The sequence below is a fragment of the Helianthus annuus genome, chromosome 9 (assembly GCF_002127325.2).
Source record: "Helianthus annuus cultivar XRQ/B chromosome 9, HanXRQr2.0-SUNRISE, whole genome shotgun sequence".
Lineage (NCBI taxonomy): Eukaryota > Viridiplantae > Streptophyta > Magnoliopsida > Asterales > Asteraceae > Helianthus > Helianthus annuus.
Window position 1 is genome coordinate 165670686 of NC_035441.2, and position 25914 is coordinate 165696599.

Sequence of the window (25914 nt, forward strand, 5' to 3'; positions counted from 1 at the left end):
CACTTTGTGCAGAGTGACACACTGGTGGACATTGATAGAAGACTCAGGAAAACCTGGGTTCAATCCTTGAGCCAAACGGGTTTTACCTGTAATTTCACCGTTATGCCTATGGTCGTGTGGGTTACCGGGTTTTCCCTGGAATTAGGGTGGACTCGGGTTACTCTAGCCGTACTCCGTTTGGTCTAGTGGGTGCCCCGAGAGTGCTCGGGATTAATTCTGTTGGCCATTCAAAAAAATAACATAAAAATTAACTTAATTAGTGTCAAGGAACAAACATGTCATGTCCAAATGCACAGTGAAAACTAAACATATAATTTCCGAAGGGTTGATACTAATAGCGTAAAATAACGCAAGAACAATCATGTAATTAACTCTATAAAAAAAAAAAAAAAAAAAAAAAAAAAAAAAAAAAACACCCTCAGATAGCAATTGACAATCAAGAGAAGGTATAGGAGAAGAAATGAGTATTGATATGATAATCCTTAAAAATCATGAAATTACAGGAAAATAAAATCTTGATAAGCACAAAAATCATATACGACCAATTAGTTTTTATATTTTGTTGAGTAAGCAGTTTTTCATTTGAAAGTAGGTGTAATCAATCATCAAAGAGATTACAAATAACTTTGTTTATTTACTTCCTTATAAAATGGTGCGTTCATTATTTGAAATACATCTAATGTCTTATAGCATACATTTTTTTTTTTTTTTGAAGAAAATGACATACATGTGAAGTTAACGTGTCTAATAAGTGATTAATTGAAATGCTATATAGTTGCAAAATTTTAGATCAATTTCCTAACGCAGTAGTTATAGACAATAAAAAATTCCAATGATAACAGTCATTGTTGAAATAATATTCGGGAGACAATTGTTGACTTAATTTAATAAAAATACCATCTGGCATACAAAACCTAGAAACGACCATTCACATAGAATTCATCAAACTTAATGTTGTCAGTCAAAGTTTCAATCCTCCAAACACTCGTCTATGCTTCTGTTTGGAGTATAAATGTTCTAAGTTACAAATACCATCTTCTTAAATCTTAATTATTATTATTCTAATAAAGGTCAGGATTGTCATTTGAGGATATTCTTCTCATATGCAAGAGGTTATGATGAGACACCTGGTGATGATGCTATTTTCCCCATATTCATGTCCTGATACACATCAAAACCTTGTGATTACTCTACTATACCATTAAAAAACTATATCTATAACATCAAATGAACATATTAAATTACCTTCATTGATGTCGAATGATTGGCAAATTCATATTGTTTCACATTTGCAAGTTCTGAGCTAAAACCGGGATCTGATTTCACCATGTTGGTTGATGGCAGCATGCCGATGTGGTTGGGCATAATACCAAATTCCCTTCGCGCTGAGAACCCTTCGCTTGTGTTTGGCAATTTGTATCCCTCGTTGTAACCCATTCCCATTCCCTCGTTGTATCCCATTCCCATTCCAATTCCAATTCCCATTCCCCTTTGCATTCCTTGTTCTTGTGCATAAACAGGTGGCAAACCAAACCCGTTTCGCATGGTAAGTGTCTGCAATGCACGATCACCCACAAACAAACAAACGTAATCAAGTAAACAACATGATGATTAACATGATAAAGGATCTTAAGTTTAGTTTTGAAACAAAATCAATCAGCTGTTAAGATACTAACGGCTTCAATTCTCATCAAACTAACCACTCGGTGATGAAAAGATGCACATCAAGAACAAGTGCAGCAAGATATCAGAGATAATGAAACATATACCTGTACTTTCAGTTGAAGCTGCTTCAGATACTCAATAGCTTCATCCAACATTGAAGCCTTATCAGTCTAGCACAAAACAACAAACCAAAATCAAACAATCAAAACCATAACTTCTAGAAATAATTAAACGCATCTTAACTTCCTTCAATCATTAACGTAATTAACCCTAACCTTGTTAGAATTTGGAACCAAATTCTGCAATGCTTTCAATTTCTCATTAATCCTACTCCTCCTCCTCTAAATAAAAACATTTTAAGTCATACATCAATAATTCAACACACTAGCAGTTTACTCAAAGTCATAACAAAATACAAACCTTCTCAGACATATTATGAATCTCTGCTGCTCTCATCCTCTTGGATGAACGAGGAGGGTTCGAGTTTTGACAATTTTGACGTCCTTCCGCCATTTTTTGCACCTGTTACACAAATTAGGGTTTATTCTCATCACATAATCCAAACTAGAGCTTATTATCCTACAATAATCCAAATTAAGGTTTATCATCATCACATAATACAAATTAGAGCTTATTATCAACACATAATCCAACTTAGGGTTTCCTGTCATCATATAATCCAAATTAGGGCTTATTAGCATCACATAATCCAAAACAGTGCTTATTATCATCACATAATCCGAATTAGGGTTTATAACCATCACATAATCCTTCCTGTTGAAACAAAACCAGCAGATCACAAACCACAAACTATCAGACTACAATCTAACATTTAACATCACCACATAATCCTCTTCACACTTCAATTTCAAAAAAAATTCACACAACAAACACACACATCACAGCTAAAACAGCACCTGACATCCTAAATCAAATCCATCCACATCATTTTCCGGTGAAAAAATTACCTGATTCGCCTCCGGCGAATAAAATGAGCTCAGATCAGAGAACCGGTGGTCGGAATCCAGAAAACCGGCGGAAATCTGCGACGGAGAAGGTACCACTGGTCCGAACTTCTCCTTAGACGAAGTATTCTCGAGAAAAGTTTGAAGAAAATTGGACATATCTTCGGATTCAAGTGAAGAAGAAGAAGAAAATGAGCAGTTGTTGTTAGTGGTTCCGTATAGATCCGCCATTATTATTAAGCACCAACCGCAACAGAGTAATGATTGTAGAGATAGCGTACAGTGAAATTCAAAGAAGATGAAGAGTTTCCTGTTTCTGCAAAATTGAATTTTGATTTGTTTGTTTTGTGTTTGTTCTTGATTTGGTGTGTGTGTGTGTGTGAATTTGGGTTTTATAAGGCTTTAAGGGGATTAAACAGTGGTTTTAACTAACTTGATTATTCCTTTCTCCCGCCTTAATTGTTTTTTCTTTTTTTTTTTTTTTTGGTTACTAGTCCTTCATCTTTGTTAATTATCACATTTCTACACTGTTTTTGTAAGGAAGTTCAAGTATATAGCTTTTTAGTTTATTAATAACCTCTATAAAAAAGGATTAATTATATATATACTTACAAATGCAAATGCAAATACTCATATACATTGTTTATCATCTATTGTGAAATTGACCTTTTTGAACATTTTCTTTTGCAAAACTTTCACCAAATATGTCCCTGTTTTTACCCTCCCCACCACATTGGAACTTATGTCCAAAACTATCTTTGCCATACCTCCATTATTGTCGATATCCTAGTTCTCTATTTACACAAATATAAGTAATTAAAAACATAAAAAGTAAATAATGATGAGTCATGATTAAGGTTTTTTTGTTAAAAAGGATAGCTAGACTTTGTAGGGGTGTTTTGTGTATGTTTTATATCCTCAAGCTCTCATTGCCAATTTGTCATACTTCCATTATTGGAGCTTTTGTTTTTCATTTTTTACTTTTATGGATGCTTCTAAAATTTTATATAAAAAACGATTATTTATATATAAAGAGAGAGAGAGAGAGAGAGAGAGAGAGAGAGCGCGCGCGCGCCTAATGGATAGAGAGTTCTGCTCTTGTGGTTGATTAAGCAATAATGAATAGACCCTAGCCTCCTTGCAGAGGTGTCAGATTCTATCTTATTCTGAACTCACCCGGCTTTTCATCCTACCGTGTGTTACGCCAGAGAATTCTGCTCTTGTGGTGGCACAACGGCTGTCAAGTGACAGTCGGCGGTATGGTTTCCCGAGGGAACTCCCAAACCAAACTCTGAAGCCAGCGTGAGCCCGGTTAAGACAACATCGTCTGGCTTTACTGGGGCAACGAGTCTCCCCAATTTAAAGAGTGCGATGACCTAACGCAAGAAAGTCATAATTTCAAAAAAATATATATATGTAACGAAAGCATAATCAATTAAGCTATTCTGTCACGCCACCAGATTTTATTTTCTTAAAAGTGGTTTAGTTATAGCTTGGAATTGGGCATGAGAAAAGAAAATAGGCTAAAAATCAAATTTAACATATTTTGGTTTCATTCGGTCTCGGTTATCCTAACCCAAATTTAGTTATTGCAGTAATGATTAACATATGATATTAGGCTACCCATAAATCACTCCAATTAATATAATACGATTTATCAACATGAACCTCACAAATTAGATTTGACACAAACGTCTTTCGTAATCACAAATGATTTTGATCGGACTAAATGTTAACCATTTTTCAAACAACAAACTAATCTACTTCTAAATTCTTCTATACCTGCATTTTAAAACACTACACCGTCTCCCTTTAGCACTACTAAAAGTTAACTTGTAACAAACTTAGCAGCCTAGACTACACAAATTGAGACGACCACCAGTGAATTGAATGTTGTTATCCAACCAATAACTCATCTTCACAACATCTTTTATTTTATTCATTCAAGGACAAATTGCTATTCCCGAGGCCATCTTTTTATATTGTTATTCAGTTTCAACTTTTAAACCTAACTTTCTTTTTTCCCCTCTATTTTTATTCTTTTAGGCCGTAGGGTATGGGGCTTGAGTTGGGGCGTGGGTTAGGGTAAAACGCCCAAGACACCACCCTGGGTGGGCTTGGGTTGGGGCGTGGCCCCTTGGGGCTTGGCTTTCAAGCCGGGCGTGGGCGGGGAAGCAAGGTGAGTTGGCGGATTGTCAATGGCCAAAAGAAAATAGCCGTTGGCCAACGGCTATATGAAAATAAAAAAAAATTAATTTTTTCTTCCATTTTTTCACTATAAAACTCACATTTTTCTTCCATTTTTTACCACATTCAACCACATCTTCTATACATCTTCAAATTCTCCTTCTACAATACGAAAAAATGCATCCTTATAACCGTGCTTATGACCCGACCAACCCGTATGCATTCCAAGAAACTAATCCTAGCCCACCACCCACTCGTCCAATTCCTCATCCATTTTTCATACACTCTTCTATGCCCCATGAAGCGAGTTATGCATCGCTTCTTGGGAATCGTGTATTTACTAACTTCCCACACTCCGATGATTCGATACCAACCCCGTTTACACAATCGCCCATCAACCTTTCACCAACCTCCATCGACCTTTCACAAAACGAAACCGTTCCCGAAACTCAACCACCCAATGATGGTCCTTCCGCATCGAAACCCATCAAAAAGAGAAGTCATAAGAAAAAAACCGAGGAGGATAAAGTAGTTGAAACCGCCAAACAAAAACAACAAAAATGGGTCTACGCAGAAGAAGTTGCATTGGCGTGGGCTTGGTGTGAACAATCTCAACATTCAACTTTAGGTATTCTTAACCTTTGTTTATATTAATGGAATGGTTATTTTTATATAACTTTGTAATATATTAAAAAAAATTTATTAAAATAGGAAATTTGCAACATCGAACCGCCCTGTGGGAATCGGTTAGTAGACTATTCCATGAAGAAATGGGTAGGGGGACTTATCGTGAAAACGATAGCTTATCCTCAAAGTGGAGCGAGATAAGCACCCAACTTACAAAATTTAGTGGTTTTTTAAATAAAGCAAAGCAAAACCCTAAAAGTGGTGAAACCGAAGCCGACGTTTTGGCAAATGCAGTACATGCATTCAAATCAAATATGAAGACCGACTTCCGTTTCATGCATTGTTGGGAGATTTGTAAATTTCATCCAAAGTGATCGACTATCCCCATTGGTAGCGAAACTAACTCGTCCTCCAAAAGGTCAAGGGCCTCGTCCCAAGCCCAATCTGATGCACGAGATCAAGAGTTTGAGGACCTTTTGGATGATTCGCCAAGCCCAAACCGGCCTGAGCATGGAAGAAATGCCTCAAGAAGGCGTGCTCAAAAACAAACGGCATCGCCTTCAGCTGGGAGTTCTGGCTTGCGTAGGGGAATATACAGCGACCAGTTGGATGACATTTCATGCAAGTTGGATACATTCAACGTATTCCAACAACAAATGGCCGAAATACGAAGGAGCAAAGAAGCTAGAGATGTCGCTAGAGATGCCCTGAAACAAAGACAGAATGATTTGAAAATTCTATCCCAGCCGATTGATCACCTACTGGGTGACGAGTTAGAAATAGTCTTGGCGTTGAGAGAAGAGATAAAAAACAAATATAAAAGTTAGGAATTTTTTTTTTGTAATTTTCTTTTTTTGTAATTTTCTTTATTTAAAAAAATTAAAAAAATTAAATTTGTGTTATTGGGTCTGCCCAACAGGTCAGCCCAGCCGGTCAGCCCACAAGCCCTCCAAACCCACGCTCCCCAAACCCCCGCCCACCATACCATGTGTTCTTGTGGGTTTACCCATGTCTGCCACCCATTCCAGCTGTCAATCAATGCCCAACCCAAGCCCCACCATACCCCATGGTCTTATATTTTTAATATCAGTTTGCTATAGTCAATTTACTATTCATTATTATAAAAAAGTTTGATATATAAAAGGATTTTCTAATGGCACACCCCCTGTCTATCTACACACTTTTTCAATTCAATACGCATCGTATAGCTCTATACGATGCGTATTGAATTAAAGTAAAAAACATGGCAGACTGACAGGTGCAGGTTATACGATGCGTATCAGGCCGCTGTTTTTTTGAATTTATTTTTTGTTGTGTTGTGTCGAATGTGAACCCAAGAAACGAAAGGTATTTCGAGCAGTTGGTCAATGATATGATTGATAAAGATCTTGACACGATTATTTCCATTTTCAAGTATTATTAAAACCATTCAAGCCAACCAGTCTACAATGTGGTTCCCAATTTGCGGAACATAATCCCAGATTATCTAAAGAAACGCTTTTATCATGTGTCATGTGGTAAACAAATACCAAGGGTGTATACAGATCTCTATTCGGTCATCTTTCCAAGCTTTTACACACGAATATGTGGTTCCTAATTTGCGGAACATAATCCCAGACTGTCTAAAGAAGCGCTTTTATCATGTGTCATATTAGATGTGTTCTGGTGAGATTTTTCAAGTTTGCACAGTAGGAGAAAAGACCAGCACCTCTGTCAGTATTGTCCTTTAAATTCGCATAAACATATATTCGTTTCATAACCTCCTCATATAAATCAACCACAACTCACCCGATACGTCTTCTCTGGATCACACATGATAAAAGCGCTTCTTTAGACAATCTGGGATTATGTTCCGTTTCTTCAAGATTTACGTCTGATGTCCAAGTTTGATCACATTTGACTTCATCTGCGGCAGTCCAATGACTTTCTTGAGTCACATATCCGACAATAGGGCCCATGGATCTTATGCCCACCCGAGACCGACCTCTGGATCACACATGATAAAAGCGCTTCTTTAGAAAATATGGGATTATGTTCTGTTTCTTCAAGATTTAAGTCTGATGTCCAAGTTTGATCACATTTGACTTCAGCTGCGGCAGTCCAGTGACTTTCTTGAGTCACATATCTGACAATAGGGCCCATGGATCTTATGCCCACCCGAGACCGACCTCTGGATCACACATGATAAAAGCGCTTCTTTAGACAATCTGGGATTATGTTCTGTTTCTTCAAGATTTACGTCTGATGTCCAAGTTTGATCACATTTGACTTCACCGGCGGCAGTCCAATGACTTTCTTGAGTCACGTATCCGACAATAGGGCCCACGGATCTTATGCCCACCCGAGACCGACCTCTAGATCACACATGATTAAAGCGCTTCTTTAGACAATCTGGGATTATGTTCCGTTTCTTCAAGATTTACGATTGATGTCCAAGTTTGATCACATTTGACTTTATTTGCGGCAGTCCAATGACTTTCTTGGTACAATAATCCGACAAACAGTCTTGCAATTACATCTTCAATCGAGACCGCATTATTAATTATAATGAAGCAATGAAGATTGAATGTGCAAAACCGCAACCGTTTTTTACTACGGAAACGGTGGCTACGGGAAATACAAACCTGACACGAACCACAATGGACTCAGACTCATACTACCCTTGTTGTTCCGTATTTTCTCCTTTTCTAATTCTCGAAGAATCTCGTAACGTATGACACATGATAAAAGGGGAAATCTAATGGAACACCTGATTGAGAGAAACTTCTTCGAGTTAACCGACGATATCTCATCCTTCTGTTGTTCAGTACTTCCGAGAAGATTCAAGTTATTTCAATTATTTCTGTTAATTCAGTACTTCAACGTATTTTAGTTGGTTTCGAATATACCCAAAGAGATCTGAACCAACCGAAATCCACTCCCGAGACGATTCAAGTGAGTCCTATGAAGCAAGTGTCGGTCTATTCAATTGAGAGGAAACATTGCATGCCTTGAACGAGTCTAGAACACTCGTAATCCTCAACCGGCTTTGAAACCGGACGGAGTCTACGAAGAAACTGTTCGATTTCACGGTTAGTGGAGAAATTAGCGACGGAGAAACTGTTTGAATTTGTGGATTTCGGTTGGTTCAGAAACTTAACAAGATAAGCAACTAAAAAAGCGGTGAACGGTATTCAACGTACACACCACATTCGAATATCCTTGCATTAGACACAATTTGTTGTAATTTGTGGATCAACAGAAATAACTGAAATAGTTCTCTTTAATCTATTAGAATGATCCTTGTTTTGAGAACCTGATTCTGTTGTTCAGTACCAACAGAATGCATACACAAATAGTTCTAGTGGACGAAGCAAATGAAACTGGAACTGTTATCTTGGTTGTTCAGTACTTTCGTGTGCTAAATACAATGTTCATCTTCGTTATCCTTTGCTTTCTGCAATTCAAGCAGGCACGAATGCTAAACGTACTGTTATTATATCCGAGACGATTCAAGTGAGTCCTATGAAGCAAGTGTCGGTCTATTCAATTGAGAGGAATCATTTCATTACATCTCCGTTGAAAACAAGTGGTTGTAATGATGGAACCCTTGATTTGAAAAAACATTTTTGAGAAATTTATATTTCAATACGCATCGTATAGGCCTATACGATGCGTATTAATCGATGATTTTACTGAAATACCCCTGGTTTTCGGATAAATTCAGGGGTATTTTTGAGAAAATTCAAAGTTTAATACAAATCGTATAGGCCTATACGGTTCGTATTAAGCTGATATACGATACAACATAGGCCTATACGACCGTATATGGCATTATTTCAAATTTAGTGTTATCGTGCTTCCCTCGGTTCGACGCGTATACGTCTCGTTTTTTGACGAACTTTCGCATATTTTGTCGTTTTATTACGTATACCTTCAACATAAGTCGTTTCGGTGCCGTTCGGTTGCGTGCGAATATCTTATTCTATGATTACGTACAATTTTGTTTGAAATCCACTTGAACTCCATAGTGTCGTATTATATGTATACGTGTGTGGAAATATCATTAGTCGCGTACTTTGACGTATATTTGCGTATTTTGACGTATTCGAACATATTGTTGCGTATTTTAGGGTATTTTACGTATTTTAGCGTATTTTAGGGTATTTTTACGTATTTTAGCGTATTTTAGAGTATTTTAGCGTATTTTAACATATTTTAACGTATTTTAACGTATTTTAGCGTATTTTAACGTATTTTAGGGTATTTTAGCATATTTTAACGTATTTTAGCGTATTTTAACGTATTTTAGGGTATTTTAGCGTATTTTAACGTATTGTAACGTATTTTAGCGTATTTTAACGTATTGTAACGTTTTTTTGACCACAACAGATAATGAACGGATTGTTGGACTTCTTGTTCCTAATGTACGCCTCAATTCATCTTTTTTACTCTTTTCTTCGATTTCAACAAATAGTACCGCAACCGTTTTTTACTACGGAAACGGTGGCTATGCGAAATACAAACCGCAATCGTTTGTGACTATGGGAAACACAAGTTTTCTTTTTGAGCTTGATGGATGTCTGTTATCTCAATTGAGGCGTGCATTGTTTATATCTGAATATAACTAGATGTTACGTGTAACTTCACTAAACCAAGAACAAAGCCTATTTTCAAAACACATGTGTTCGTATCAGCATTGTTTATCACCCTGTGTGAGCATTGGAAACTCGACAAACAGTCTTGACAACTGTGACAGCTTATCTATCTGTGTGTGTCACATCCATCCTGTTATAGCAATCGATATCATTAACTACCAAAAGAATGCATACACAAATAAGTTCTAGTGAGTCCTAGAACACTCGTAATCCTCAACCGGCTTTGAAACCGGACGGAATCTACGAAGAAACTGTTCGATTTCACGGTGAGTTTGTGGATTTGTTCTCGAAATTGAAGGAAAAGAAGTAAAAAATATGAATTAAGGCGTGCATTGTTTAAATCTGAATCAGTTGTTAGGGTTTCGTTTCTTCATGCTCCAACTAAACCCTTGAATCCCAATGCTTCTCCAAAAATATTCATTGCACATTCAATATTCATTGTCCACTAGAACTATTTGTGTATGCATTCTGTATGCATTCTGAACCAACCGAAATCCACAAATTCTAACAGTTTCTCCGTCGCTAATTTCTCCACTCATCGTGAAATCGAACAGTTTCTTCGTAGATTCCATCCGGTTTCAAAGCCAGTTGAGGATTACGAGTGTTCTAGACTCGTTCAAACTATGTGACATGTGTCTATTACAGTGGTCCCGATACTATTTGTGTATGCATTCTTTTGGAGAACTTATCGTGTGTTGCAGTTTGGAAAGATGACCGAATAGAGATTTGAATAACAAACTGTGGAGAACTTGTTTGCGTTATCCATCAACATAAGCCCGAAGAAACCAAATTTGCAATAATGAGTCTGAGTCCATTGTTGTTCGTGAATGTTTCGAATCATCATAGAAGACGTGTCGGGTTCTTCTGCTAGTGGTCGGGCTTCCAATGCTCACACAGGGTGATAAACAACGTTGATATCATCATAGAGGCGTTGGGATTCAAGGGTTTGTGAGTCAAAGTTAACATTCAGATTCAGATTCAGAAAGTAGATGATTTTGTATTATTCTCTTTAATCTATTAGAACGATCCTTGTTTTGTCACGTGCATGCGTTTAATTCCTAACATCCTTGTAGGGTTTAGAATGTTTGAAGGAAATGTTGGTTCAATACCACCAGTTTCTAACTTTATGCTTGCATCCACCACAGTGAATATTAACTTTGTTGGAATCTACGAAGAAATTGTTCGATTTCACGGTGAGTGGAGAAATTAGCGACGGAGAAACTGTTTTTATTTGTGGATTTCGGTTGGTTCAGAAACTTAACAAGAGAAGCAACTAAAAAAGCGGTGAACGGTATATAACGTACCCACCGCATTCGAAGATCCTTGCATTAGACACAATTTGTTGTAATTTGTGGATTAACAGAAATAACTGAAATAGTTCTCTTTAATCTATTAGAATGATCCTTGTTTTGAGAACCTGATTCTGTTGTTCAGTACCAACAGAATGCATACACAAATAGTTCTAGTGGACGAATCAAATAAACCGGAGTTGTTATCTTGGTTGTTCAGTATTTTCATGCTAAATACAATGTTCATCTTCGTTATCCTTTGCTTTCTGCAATTCAAGCAGGCACGGATGCTAAACGTACTGTTATTACATCCGAGACGATCCAAGTGAGTCATATGAAGCAAGTGTCGGTCTATTCAATTGAGAGGAGTCATTGCATTATATCCCTGTTGAAAAACATAATCGATAAATTCAGGGAAAATGGGGTTGAAAGATGATAACCCAACAGTGGAGGATCTCATTCTACAGCTTCAATAAATTCAGGGGTATTCTCAAAATAATGTTTCCTAGATGTTTGAAGACCAACAAATGTCCAAAGTGCTGCTTTTTCGTTCGCATGACGGAAAGCTACCGCGTGACAGGAAGCTACCTTGCAAAAATTAAAAAATTAAATCAACACCCTCAATATGCATCGTATAGGCCTATACGATGCGTATTACTTTTTTGTTAGGGGACAATGGCAGCCTTTGGCAGACATAGAAGTTTGAACCCACCTCAATATGCATCGTATAGGCCTATACGATGTGTATTGAGAGTGTCGATTTAATCCCCCAAGGTGTGCCAATAATACGACCCTATATAAATTAAGTTAAAAATTAATTTACGAAAATCAAACTTATTCGGGAAGGGTGTGGAAGAGGTAGAGGTCACTGAGATGGCTAAGGTGGTTGGGTAGAAAACTGATAATATTCCATATATATATATATATATATATATATATATATATATATATATATATATATATATATATATATATATATATGGGGATTATAGTGGGGGCTAATATGAACAGGCTTAATAATTGGAACCCGATTATTAAGGTTTTCAATAAAAGGTTATCGGCTTGGAAATCTAAAACTCTTTCAATTGGGGGAAGCTCACTTTGATTATTTCGGTGTTGGAATGTATTCCTATTTATTATTTTTTGTTATACAAGGCCCCTGTCGGTATAATAAAGTTGTTAGAAGCTAAGATGAGAAAATTCCTTTGGGCGGGGTATAGTGATAATAATAAAATGTATTGGGTAGCGTGGGAGTGCGTTACTTGGCCTAAGAAAAAAAGGGGTTTGGGAATTAACATACTCAAAGAGGTTAATGAGGCGCTTTTAGCTAAATGGGGTTGGAGGTATAGGGTGGAGAGCCAAAATCTTTGGAGGAAGGTGGTGGAAGGCTGCCATTTTAAGAACAATCAATGGAACTTTCTTCCGCTTAATGATAACATTTCGGGATGTTGGAAAAATATTGTGTTTTTGGTGGCTAAAATGAAGTTTAATGGGAAGGGTTTAAATCGGTTGATTTCGGGTAAGGTGGGGAATGGGGAAGAGATTAGGTTTTAGGTTGACACTTGGGTGGGCGATCTTCCTTTCATGGAAAGATGGTCGCATCTGTTCGGTCTAGAGTTGTTTAAATTGTGCAAGGTAGCAGACAGGATTGTTGTGGGTCTAGGATCTGGTGGCCTAACGGGGAATTGGTATAGACAGCTGGAGTCAGTTGCTGAGTTAAGGGAGTGGTAGGATCTTCAAGAAGTTCTTAATCTGGTAGTGCTTACCAATGATAAGGATTCATGGTCGTGGGGAGGAGATGATTCGGGATGGTTCACGGTGAAGTCGATAAAAAAGATGATGATAGAAGATAGAGGTGAAAACAATCTTCCTAGTTTTGAGTGGTGTAAGTGGGTTCCTTTAAAATGCAACATCATGGCTTGGAGAGGAAATATGGACAGATTAGCTACGAAGTAAATTTAAGGAGAATGAATGTGGAAATCACGTCTGTAATGTGCCCATTCTGTGAGGAATATGAGACAACGGTGGATCATCTTTTTACTGCTTGCACGGTGATCAATAGAGTTTGGATGGGTTTTAGCGCTTGGTGCAGTATTCCCCCTATTTTCGCTTTCGATTTCAAAGATATAATGAATATTCACAAGTTCTCTCAGTTGGGTAAGAAATCGAAGAAGATTATTCACGGTCTTGTGATCACTACTTGTTGGTGTATCTAGAAAGGAAGAAACGAGTCGATATTCAAGCATTTAAAGCATAGCCCGCAAGACATTCTAGGGGAGATTAAATCAAGGGGCTTCGGTTGGGTTAAAATAGAGTTTCATATAATTATATTAGTTGGGGGAGTGGTGTAAATACCTATTGTGTATGTTGTAATTTGCTTGCCCTTTGTCCGCTTGGGTTAGGGGTTGTGTTTTGTTTGGCCTTTTGCCCTTTTAGGTCGGAGGCGTGTTAACGAATTATACTTTTCAATATATATATATATATATATATATATATATAAATTAAGTTGATTTACCCTTTGATAATAAAAAAAGTTACCCCACATATATAAAAGGACAAAAGGCTAAGGATATCATTACCCTATGTTTTTCTTTTATCAATAAACTCACAAAAAGGTGGGGGTTCTATGCAATGTTGTTTGTGTATCCTGTTTTGTGTAACCCGTACCTTGATGTTGGCTTGGGCAATGGCACAACCATCAAATGATTGTTTATTTTTAAAAATGGATGGTTAATATTCACCAATTTTCCACTTGTCCTTAATCTTATCTTTATCATTAAATCTTGGAAGTTTTCAATTTATTTGAAGAACAAGCAGTCATGCAGGATTAACCCTAATTTGTCCTCTCTCTAAATAAATAAATATATGTGTGTGTGAGAGAGGGAGATATTATAAACACTTATGATAGAATATCATAATAATGAGATGTCTGTGAAGTTCGATTATGAATGTAGCTCAATCACATGGAACGAGTGAACCACTCCAATTTTTATGTCTTGTTTTCTTTACGTCAAGTTTTATTTGTGTGAGTGTTTTACACTATGTTCCCGAGTCTCATTTGATAGGGAGAGGGGAAGGAAAATGAATTAAGAGAGAAAATGAGGGAAAAAATGTGATTTTTTTCGTGTTCCCGAGTTTAATGAAATGTAAAGGAAAAGAGAAGAAATCAAACATTTTATGTGTTCCCGACTTATGAGGAAAAGAAAAGAAAATAACAATTTTATCATTATACCCTTTAAACATAAAACATTTTAATTAGATTGGAGGGTAATTTAGTAATTTATTGAATTTTCTCTCCTAATCTCTCCAATTTGGGAGGATGAATATATGGATAAATTTTCTTCCTCCCCCCCCCCCCCCTTTTCTCTCCCCTCCCCCTCTTAAATGAAACTCGGAAACATAATTTTTCATATTTTCATCTCTTTTCTCTCCCCTCCCCCTGTTAAATGAGACTCGAATTCTTGTACCAGTAAGTAGTTTAAGTTAAAGGTAAGCTTTTCTAACTTATTTGCATTAAGAGTAAAATTGACTTTTTTTTCAATTATTAATTGCATTAGACATACATATCTTAAATTGTGTATCATTTGTTTGTAGACTTTACCCTAAAATGCAGTGAATAGAAAATTTAAAATAAAGGATTATGTATCTAATTATAGGTAAAGGTTCCTGTAAAAAAGAATAAAAGTGTGAGAAGGATAAGAAAGAATCTACACCATTAGATCTTTGATCTAATGGTTTAGATTAATAGGGACCAAATTGTAAAATTTGTTTTATTTTTTTGGACTGAATTGAAAATTATATGGGTAATAAAGTCTTTATATCCATTCAAAATAGGAAACTGTAATCAAAATCCCTACAATTTCGATCTCTCTCTCCAATCGCACGACCAGAGCTCTCTCTCTCTACAATTTCGATCTATCTCTCTACATTGCAGTGGAGCGGCGGCGGCGAGCGGCAGCGGCGGTGGTGGTGCCGGATCGGCAGTGGTGGTGCGGCGGTGGTGGGTGCCGGATCGGCAGTGGTGGTGCGGCAGCGGCGATCTCTCTCTCTACACGACAGCAGCGGCGGAGCGGCAGTGATGGTGCCGGAAGTGGAGAAGATGATACAGAGGTGTAATGATTATTTAATGGTGTTATATATGTGCTGAATGGTGTTATATTCTTTATTGAATGGTGTTATATATGTGCTGAATGGTGTTATATTCTTTACTGAATGGTGTTATATTCTTTATTGAATGGTCTTATATTCTTTACTGAATGGTGTTATATACGTGCTGAATGGTGTTATATTCTTTTCTGAATGGTGTTATATTCTTTACAGAGGTGTAATGATTATTGAATGGTGTTATATATGTGCTGAATGGTGTTATATTCTTTACTGAATGATGTTATATTCTTCACTGAATGGTGTTATATACTTACTGAATGGTGTTATATACTTGCTGAATGGTGTTATATAATTATTGAATGGTGTTATATATGTGCTGAATGATGGTTGCAGTGTTATTCGTAGTGTTTTTTAGAGATCTTTTAAAAAAATCTTGTTTCTATAATTAAGGTGGGGGTTATGGTATGTTTTGAATTAATTATAAAATTACTTGTTTACCCTTTTGAATTAATTTAGATGGAGGACACATGTCATCTCCACAATATTTCTCACATTTCTCACATTTTTAACCTTTTTTACAATAACCTTACCCTCTAATTATATATCATTTGTTTATAGATGAACATTGTTAATTAAAAATACCATGACAACAAAAAGAGAAGCAGAGTTGTTTCAATATTTTTGGAGACCTTAAGCGAACTACGAAGTGGGGGTCCTAATTTCACCCATAAACTCTTCTCGAATCCCGATGGACCCCTCGCCATGGGTGATTACGGTTACTTTTTTCGTCTAGTAATAGCCGATAGCTTAGAAATTGAAAGCAGGTTGCGATAGGAAGTGGAAACGATGATTGTGGTTGTATTTTAGGGGCTTTAGACTCTGAATAATGATGATTAGGTCGATGGTTGTTGAGTTGTAATAGCTGGAAATTAATGCGAAATGGGTTTAAAGCTTTTGTTTTTAAAAATGAAACAGCCTCATGTTTAAAGTTTTAACATTATTTGGATATGAGAGTTTTAAGCTTATATTTCTAAATGGTAAACAACTTGAACTCTAGTTCTTACAAATCAACTTGGTTATTATTTTTGGAGTTTTAATTCTGTTGGTTTTTGACATTCTATTTTTTATACAATTATTTTATCAAGTAATATCTTTAGCTTGGTAAGTTTCACCAAACAAACCTAGATATAACAAACATATCAACAACGAAATCCTTGGCTTTTACAATTCAAAATATCCATGACAACAATATTGGAGTTTCGGTCAACTAAAGAAAAAGTCAGAACAAAAATTGTTAATATTATCTCCTTATACGAGTTGCACTCTCAAATGGTTATTTCGTCATCTAAAGCCAACCATTCTGATCTCTCTCCATCAACTTGTGAAAAGTATTTTTGGTAAAAAGATAAGAAACAGCTGGTTGGTTTATCAGAGAATAAAAAGTCTACATTTTTATAATCTTTTTTTTTTCTATGTTTATAACCCAAAATCAATACCAAAAAAACACCTAAATATTGATTTTAGTTTATTTTCCTTTGTTATGTTTATAACCCAAAAGCAATACCCAAAAAAAACACACCTAAATAATGGTTTTACTTTATTTTCCTAAACCACTAACCATACAACATAATGGTAAATTCATAACATTCCAAAAAAGCATGTATTAAAATATTTCACATACTCTAAACCCAAAAATAATCATATGGTAATGGTACTAAGATTACTAAAACCCAATTCGAGTCTTAGACCCGATTGTACTAAACATTACATTGATCAAGTATAGAACTGGTTTTGATAATCTCATTCATATACCAGGAAATGGGCTAGGTTTACAATCAAATATCATACCCGAATAATTAAGGGGCGGGGTTCGATAATCTCATACACATTTGTATCACGCTTTCCTAGAAAGTAGGTATGAAACATCTTGACAATGACTTAGCAATAAAATATTGAAAAAAATGGCATTAGTTCCACCTTTTGATTCCATAATGGCATAATATCCTCCAAAAACAAAATTGTAAATTTAAATAAATGGGAAAATGACATTGAGAAAATACAAAAAAAAAATACTCAGAATGATAATCTAGGGAAAGTGCATTAACCAAAGAATACTATTTGCCTCAAAAACATTACCAAATCCACCTCGCTTTTGTTCATTCTTCTCGATCCAACGAAGCAGCAACCGTCATCTTCAACAACAACCCGCTCATTTAGAAGCTGTCGACTTGCAAACCGGGCACAGATTCTTCTGAAGCAGCCATTGTTTGATGCAACTCGTGTGGAAATCATGCCCACAGTCCAACGCTCCCAATTCATCTCCATCCACGTATTCCTCCTGTTCAGACATAAAACATTTACATATTAATCTACAGAGACTAATCGTTTAGTAACGATAATTAAACAAATAACGAGTAGTACCTGACATATGCAGCAAGGTTCAGCATCCGGCTGACCTGTTACACTCGCGTAGGTTTTCTGTTTCAAACAAGTAGAAACTTTTTCTTCGGTCAATCCAGTGTTCACATTTCCAATTCGTTCTTCTAATGCCAATAGCTCCTGAACACAAAATACACGACATGATTCATGATTAACTATTCGTAGTTTGATAAAAAGTAAAATTCGTAGTTTGATAAAAGTAAAAAAAAAAATAAAAAAAAACAGAGGAAATGATTTCTTTGGTTACCTCGTAGGACATGTTATCAATATCGAGCCGCATATCCCTGTGTCGATCATGAATACCAGCCATGCCATAGAAGACTGATTGATCTAGCACCATAACATCCTGTCGCACAATAAAAACAAAATTAAATTAAAAAAAATGGATTTTTTATATAAATAAATGTCTGTATATGAAAAAGAACCAACCTCAAATCGCAAGTTTTCTCCCCTGCGTATAAGCTCCAAGACATTGCGAATCTGCAACAAACAAAGACCGAATAGTTTCAGCATTATTGTAGAAGAAATAAATATAACTTTAACCATGAATTAGTCATAAATCATAGAACAGACCTCTGCTATCCTGCCTCTTCTTTCACTTCCACCAGCCACGTTACGTACCACATGAGGGTATCCGTAAACACCATCAAGCTGTCTATCGGTCGACCGTAAGTGGGAAATATGATGATGTAGAGGATGATGACCTGCGATACCAATTACAGGCGGGATTCCAGATTCTTGTGAAGAAGAAGCCGAAGTACCCACAGGCGGTGGAATTCTAGCGAAAAGATTACCGTTTTGCCCTCCACCACCACCACCGGAGTCAATAGACGACAACAAAGACCATCGCAGAGCGTCAGAGAGTCTTCTTGAAGAATAAGTTGAAGCTCCATGACGTGGGCCCGAATTAGCACCCGCGTTCGCTGTCGATGCAAGACCGTTGTTACCGTTGTTGGTTGCATTCCCATTCCCATTCCCGTTCCCTCCACTAGAATTCAGATTCCAGTTAATTGCAGTTTGAGCAGGGTTTCGTAAGTCATGTGGTTGGACAAATAAAGGATGATCTGAAATATTTGTTGGCATTGTTCTCGAGTTATCTCCTTGACCGCCAATAATATTTAATGAAGCTGGTCGATTAGCTCTTGAGCTAGAACTCCTGTTTCTAGAAGTTACTTGCGGGTTTCTTCTTATTGCCGGGACCCGCAACATCCGTCGACCATCTTGACTTGATGAACTCTCCCCTGTTGTTACAACAGGGTTAAGTCCCAAAGAAGGATACGGCAACGAAAAATTTAGTTGCCCGGTAAGATTATTGTTACCATTAACAGGCAATGAATCTTGTTGTCGGGAATTATTAATCCTTATCCGAACATTTCTACGATTGTTGTCCGCAACACGATTGTCGGGAAAAACTCCTCCGATAACCGGTCCAGGTCTTGGAATAATCGGATCGGATGAAACTAAATTTAGTTGCCCGTTATTATCATTACTACCCTTTTGAAATACGCTTGAACTTATGATCCCGGAAGACGATTGACCAATAGTCAACTCAGCTGCTTTTCTTTTACAGGGTCGTTGACGGGCCTCCATCTCAAACGGGCCGGAAGACGAACTACTACTAGCGTAATTTGAGGGATTGATACCAATAAACGTCGACGGGTTTACAGTAACATTATGACCAAGATGATGATTACCACTATTAGCATCACCCAATGAAAGCATATTTGCCAGTGGCTCGTGATAGGGACCCGCATTGTTCGTCACGGAGCTTGAACTTGATTCACCCATGCTCCACATAGTTAAGTTTCGGGTTTCTTGATTTGTGTTGGTTGGCGGGCCCCGAATGAAGTTAGCCCAGCGTATTTGCTGCTCTACGACACCCGAATCACTTGAAGTTGAACCATCTGGTGATGAACCAATAGCACCTTTTTGCCCTTGCATTAGAATTAACAATGGTTTATGAAGATGACACCCTGCAATTTTTTTAAAAATGTCACAACATTTGCCAGACTGTCAAAAGAACAATGTGATTTTTAAGTTGTAACATTTAAAGAGAAGGAATTGATTGCTAAATTGTACAGGCACCAAACCATGTGTAAACATGTACTAAAGTCAAATCCTCTGACCTAAATTAGGTGGATTTATGTCATAACTTCAAGCAACAAAAAGAAAAAAACAGGTGCACAACATAAAAATATCAGCCTGTAAATCAAATCAAGCAAACAATGAACAAAATCTTTTAAACCCTTTAATCTTGTAACCAATTTCACCCCATAAGTACATGCATCAAAAGCAATGGATCTACCCCTAATCTATAAACAATCATAAATTCCAACACAGCCCAAGCAATGTTTCAAGAACAGTTTCATAACATTAATCAAATTGGGGCACATTCATGAAAATATGGATCAGGAAAAGTAAACAATTGAAACAACCAAACAAACAAGAGAAGAAACATACTAATTCACAAAAATAAAAAATTCAAACAAAAAGACATAAACCTGAAAAAAGATACAAACACATACAAAAAAAATCAAATTTTTAAAAAGTAAAATACATACACACAATCTTTCTGACAAAACCCATCATCTAAAAACCAAAACAAGCAACAAAAACTGAAAATTTTCACTTTTAAGATGACAAATTCAAGAAAAAACACAAAACAGAAACTGGGTATTGTAAATGTTGTAAACAATGATCTATGAAAGATGTATCCAAGAACATACCTGAAAAAGATCAGAAGACAGATGAAGATCTTGAAACGGTTCTTGAGAAAAAGAATGATAAAAAAGACTTAATCTTTACCAAATTATATCTTCTTTTACGCCTCTATAAGAACAAACAAACACAAGAATCAATCAAGCAATCATCTTTATGAAGCAAAGACTGTTTTGAAAGCAAGAACAAGAAAGAGGGGTTTTGGAAGTTGAGAGAATAGATATGAGAATGAGAGAAATCAAAGAAGAAATTGTGTGGTTTGTTGGGTGAAATTGAATTTAGAGGAGGTTGGATTATTAATTATGTAATTGATTCATAAGTTAAATTAATTAATTAAAATTATTATGATAATCTTTAATTTACGAAAGAAGACAGATACACACAAAGTCACAAGGGTCGAAGTAATTTCCTAAAAAGAGAGAGAGATGAGTACGTACGAAATGGCTGTCGAGAAAATTAAATCACCCCTTTCACATGCCCCTTTATCTTCTAATCCTTTCACATCTAACCTCTTCTCTTTATACCCTATAGTTATTATATACCAAACTATGATATGATTATTATTTACCAAATTCATTTATCTTTTTATTATTATTATTATTTTTTTAATCAAACCTACTATTCTTCAAGGATCCCACCAAGTTGCTAACGTGTAGAGATGGTATTGGGTTGGCTTTCAGTTTCATATTCAACTAGCAATTTTCTCCCGCGCTTTGCAGCAGGAATTCAGTTGGTATATGTTCGGTTCGTTACGGTACCGACACTCGCTTTAGTAATTGAAAGAGAAAACCTTACATCAATCGAAACCAATAATAAAGAATATCAAAACCGGTACCGATTTTGTTCTGTTGGTATCAATTTGGTTGGTTTGCATTCTATGTTTATTCTTTTCAATATTTTCGTATAAACGTTATTGTAAAAGCTATTGTGTCGCTATCGTATCAATCCGAATCGAAACCAATTGAACAATATTTGTATAGGTAACGGTATTTATTTTTATTGTTTTTGCTTTCGATAAACTAAGATCCTATCGCTACCATAGCGTACCAAACTGGACAACTGGTTTTGCTTTCGAATCACTTGATACCATTCGAACAACATCGGTGTCAGTATCAGTGTCTATTTTCGGTCGATGTAAAACACGTGTTGATTTCTAAACCGAGTGCATGAATTATAAAATCACTAGTTTAAGTTTTCATGTGTTACACTAGTTTTGGTTGTATAAAGAAAATGTTTCTTACAAATTTATTGATAATTGTCATGTTTTGATTATAAAATCATTAGTTTAAGGTAACCGAATAAAGAAAAAGAAGATCCATTCTTTAATCAAAGTATAAACATATACATCGTTAACTAATAAGTACAATTCTTTAATAATTGATTAGTATACGAGATAAAACTACACACACTTATAACAATAGAAACAAATAATAAAAATATAGGAAGTAATAACCTGTTTCTATGATTGACTCACAATCAAGTCGAGCCAATTGTAAACAACATACGTGTTCTTGATAAGTTATAGAAGATGTGTTTGTTTGACATATAACAATAAAATGGACTAATGCAGTATGGAAATGTAGAAAGTTTAAATAAGTTATATTAGAGGGAAAAAAGTTTCCTTTAGACTATGGGGTATGGGGCGGGGGTTAGGGCGTGGGTTGTAGAGAAACGCCCAAGTCACCACCCCGGATGGGCTTGGGTTTGGGCGTGGCCCCTTGGGCGGGAGTTTAAGGCCGGGCGTGGGGCATGCTAGCGATCCTATGTGACCAGCTCTTATTGGCTTGTTGGCTAGGGCATAGCGGGCCATGTTTAGATTTTTTTTTATTTTAATACACCTGACCAAGGCACGCCGGGCTAGCCACACCCCGCCATACCCCACGGACATGTCACTCACCATGGGAGGGGGGGGGGGGCTCGAACTACACGTGTCAACCCATGCCCCAACCCCCGGCCCACCATACCCCATAGTCTTAGTGTAAAAAATATTTCAATTTTAAAATCACCTCAATTATCATAGTTACCAAAGATAATTTATTTTTATTTTCGGTATGTTATAAATCACTATTAATCAAATCTCGGATAATTTTGTTAGTTGATTTTATTATATTCGGATTAGATATTTAGATATTGAAGAAAAAAATTATGTATCGATTGATTATTTAATCATTTTTTGAAACTTTATTTTATCACATTCGAAATTAGATATTTAGTTGCATTCTTCATTATGATTATGATGATTTAAAATTAGTACTTTTTATAATTAGTAAATACACAATAAAAAAAGAATATTTAATTTGAAACATATCGGGAACAAAATTAATTAATATTAATACAAATTATAAAGTATAAAAAATATAGATCTATAACCTCTAATTCTATAATTGGTATTTAAATAATAAATACGTGTTTATATATATATATATATATATATATATATATAGGGTAAGGTTCATTTGAGAAGAAAATTTAATTAAGAAAAAAAGAACAAAGGGGTAATTTTGTAAAACATTAAATAGTTTTTTCACTTAACTCATTTATTATCCCTTTTGACTAATTAATTAGTCATAAAGACTATTATCCTCCACGCTAACTTTTTTTGCCTACACACATCAAAAGTTAGCCTACATATTTTGAAATTTATCCTACACGTTGAAATTTATCCTACACAACTCGTAATTTATCCTTCACAACTCGTAATTTATCCTACACTTTAAATTATTTTATTTTATTTTTTTGAAAAAAAATATATATTTTGAAGATAAGTTACAAATTATTTAATGTAGTTAGCTATTAAAAAGGAAGACTACAAATTAATGACCTATGTAGATTTACCAATGTACCCTTATAATAAAATTAAATACTTATATTAAAAAAAGTAAAATAAAGCATTCTTATTGGTTGAAATTTCTTCTTTTTTCTTCTTACAAAAAAATTATTCTCATTTGAACTCTCCACTATATATATATATATATAGAGTAGGGTTCGCACGGAAAGTGTGTTTTTCCTAGAAAGTCTAGGAAGCGATCTGGTCCATCCGATTGGTGTGTTTAAGGGTTGAGATTAAATCAATGGCAATCTTGTAAAATTTGAGTTTAATTAATTGATTGTTTTAAATGAGTAGGGGCAATTTTGTCAATGGCCGTGTTTTAAATCAATTAGATAACCGCCCAGTTCCTAAATTCAAGCGATTTTCCCCCTCTCTTTCTCCAAACCCATCTTGGAAACCCCAATCCCTACAAAAAATAACTACAATCATGGAAGAAGATAACTTTAGAAACGATGGAGAGCACCGGATCAAATTAAAACACTTCTCCAATCTCCACCATCTCCGAGTTCATCATCACCATTCAAATATTGTTCTTATCATCTCCGTTTTCTTGACGATGTGTTTTAACAGCAAGCAAATTAACGCAGTTATGTTTTAGCAGCAAGCAGATTCATACAGTTGTGGTTTAGCATCCAGATTCATACAGATGTGTTTTAACAGCAAGCAGATTCATACAGTTGTGTTTTAGCATTCAGATTCATACAGATGTGTTTTAACAGCAAGCAGATTCATACTGTTGTGTTTTAGCATTCAGATCATACAGATGTGTTTTAACAGCAAACAGATTCATACAGTTGTGTTTTAATAGCAAGCAGATTCATACATATGTGTTTTAACAGCAAGCAGATTCATACTGTTGTGTTTTAGCATTCAGATTCATACAGTTGTATTTTAGCATCCAGATTCATACAGATGTGTTTTAACAGCAAGCAGATTTATACAGTTGTGTTTTAGCATTCAGATTCATACAGTTGTGTTTTAACAGCAAACAGATTCATACAGTTGTGTTTTAACAGCAAGCAGATTCATACACTTGTGTTTTAGCATTCAGATTCATACAGTTGTGTTTTAACAGCAATCAGATTCATACAGTTGTGTTTTAGCATTCAGATTCATACAGTTGTATTTTAACAGCAATCAGATTCATACCCTGTGTTTTACCTTCTTTATATTGTGGGATCTATAAAAAATGACTTTATCCCTGTAAACTGTTAAAACACAGCACCAAGAACATGCTGATAAATTCCAGTAATCTTCTGAACAATGGAACATGCGATGTAATGTGACATGGAATTTTAGTTAATGAACACATTGACTTCCAGATTTGAATTCGAAAATAATAAAAATTCCGAAAATCATGGAATTTAGTTAATGAAGATACATTCCAAAAATAAAATTAAAATGTGAAATTACATGATAGTCCTTCTACTTAAAATCCCTCAATGACACATGTCCAATTCTTATTCCTTCCTAGACTTTCTAGGAAAAATAGACTTTTCACCCAACTCTCTCTCTCTCTCTCTTTCTCTCTCTATATATATATATATATATATATATATAGGATAGGAGTTGGCCAGAAAGTCCAAATTTCCTAAAAAGTGTAAAAAGCCATAAAACACCATAATGTCAACCATAAAACACACCAAAAACCCACAAATAATATGATGAAGATTACTAAAACATCATGTATGTGGGTTTTGTGTTGTGTTTTAGATGTTAAGGCTCTGATTGTGGAATGACAAATATTATTGTGTTTTATGTTGTTTAGCATTGTGTGTTTTATATTCATAGTTCTACGATGGTGTGTTTGAAGTTTTTATGGACTATTAGAGTTTGAATATGGTGTTTTAGTAATATTCATTTTATTATTTGTGAGTTTTAGGTGTGTTTTATGACTTTTTGCATTTTTTAGGAAAAACACACTTTCCGTAGGATCCCCACTATATATATATATATATATATATAGAGTAGGGTTCGCACGGAAAGTGTGTTTTTCCTAGAAAGTCTAGGAAGCGATCTGGTCCATCTGATTGGTGTGTTTAAGGGTTGAGATTAAATCAATGGCAATCTTGTAATATTTGAGTTTAATTAATTGATTGTTTTAAATGAATAGGGGCAATTTTGTCAAATTGCCGTTTTTTTAAATCAATTAGATAACTGCAATCCCTACTTTCATGAGATTTTCCCTCTCTCTCTCTCCATTATTGATTTGCTTTTCTCTCTTTCTCTCTCCAATCCAACCCTAAACATAACAAAACCTGCGATCTCTACTCCCCCTTGCTGTTGGCGACGCAAAACAGGACCCCAAAAGCATTCAGATTTCGGTTCCAAGGCTTGTTGATACCCCTTTTCTTCACTGGTATTCATATCTTATGTTGTGATTAAAGTTCTTGAAGTGCATATACGTTTTCGGTCTTAATCTGCTTGTAACTTGGCTGTGTTTTTTCTGT

At 35.6% G+C, this 25914-nt stretch overlaps 2 protein-coding genes across 3 annotated transcripts; both read right to left on the reverse strand.

The window, feature by feature from the left end:
• Window positions 1-859: 859 nt before the first annotated feature.
• Window positions 860-3027, reverse strand: LOC110879416 (transcription factor ALC). Its single transcript, XM_022127872.2, has 6 exons — window positions 2634-3027; window positions 2086-2187; window positions 1941-2006; window positions 1770-1835; window positions 1246-1554; window positions 860-1161 (listed from the first exon to the last, which is right to left on the reverse strand). The coding sequence occupies exons 1-6, from the start codon at window positions 2859-2861 to the stop codon at window positions 1114-1116; spliced, it is 819 nt and encodes a 272-aa protein (XP_021983564.1). The 5' UTR covers window positions 2862-3027; the 3' UTR covers window positions 860-1113.
• Window positions 3028-17429: 14402 nt separating this feature from the next.
• LOC110879418 (E3 ubiquitin-protein ligase MBR2) lies at window positions 17430-21135 on the reverse strand. 2 transcript variants are annotated; one of them, XM_022127874.2, is made up of 7 exons: window positions 21072-21135; window positions 20643-20745; window positions 18490-19889; window positions 18346-18396; window positions 18164-18262; window positions 17899-18036; window positions 17430-17815 (listed from the first exon to the last, which is right to left on the reverse strand). In XM_022127874.2, exons 3-7 carry the CDS (start codon window positions 19855-19857, stop codon window positions 17687-17689), a joined length of 1785 nt encoding a protein of 594 aa, XP_021983566.1. In that variant the 5' UTR covers window positions 19858-19889; window positions 20643-20745; window positions 21072-21135; the 3' UTR covers window positions 17430-17686. The 2 variants fall into 2 exon arrangements, with proteins under 2 accessions (XP_021983566.1, XP_021983565.1); XM_022127873.2 differs by lacking the exon at window positions 21072-21135 and having other exon boundaries at window positions 20643-21012.
• Between the last annotated feature and the right edge of the window lie 4779 nt (window positions 21136-25914).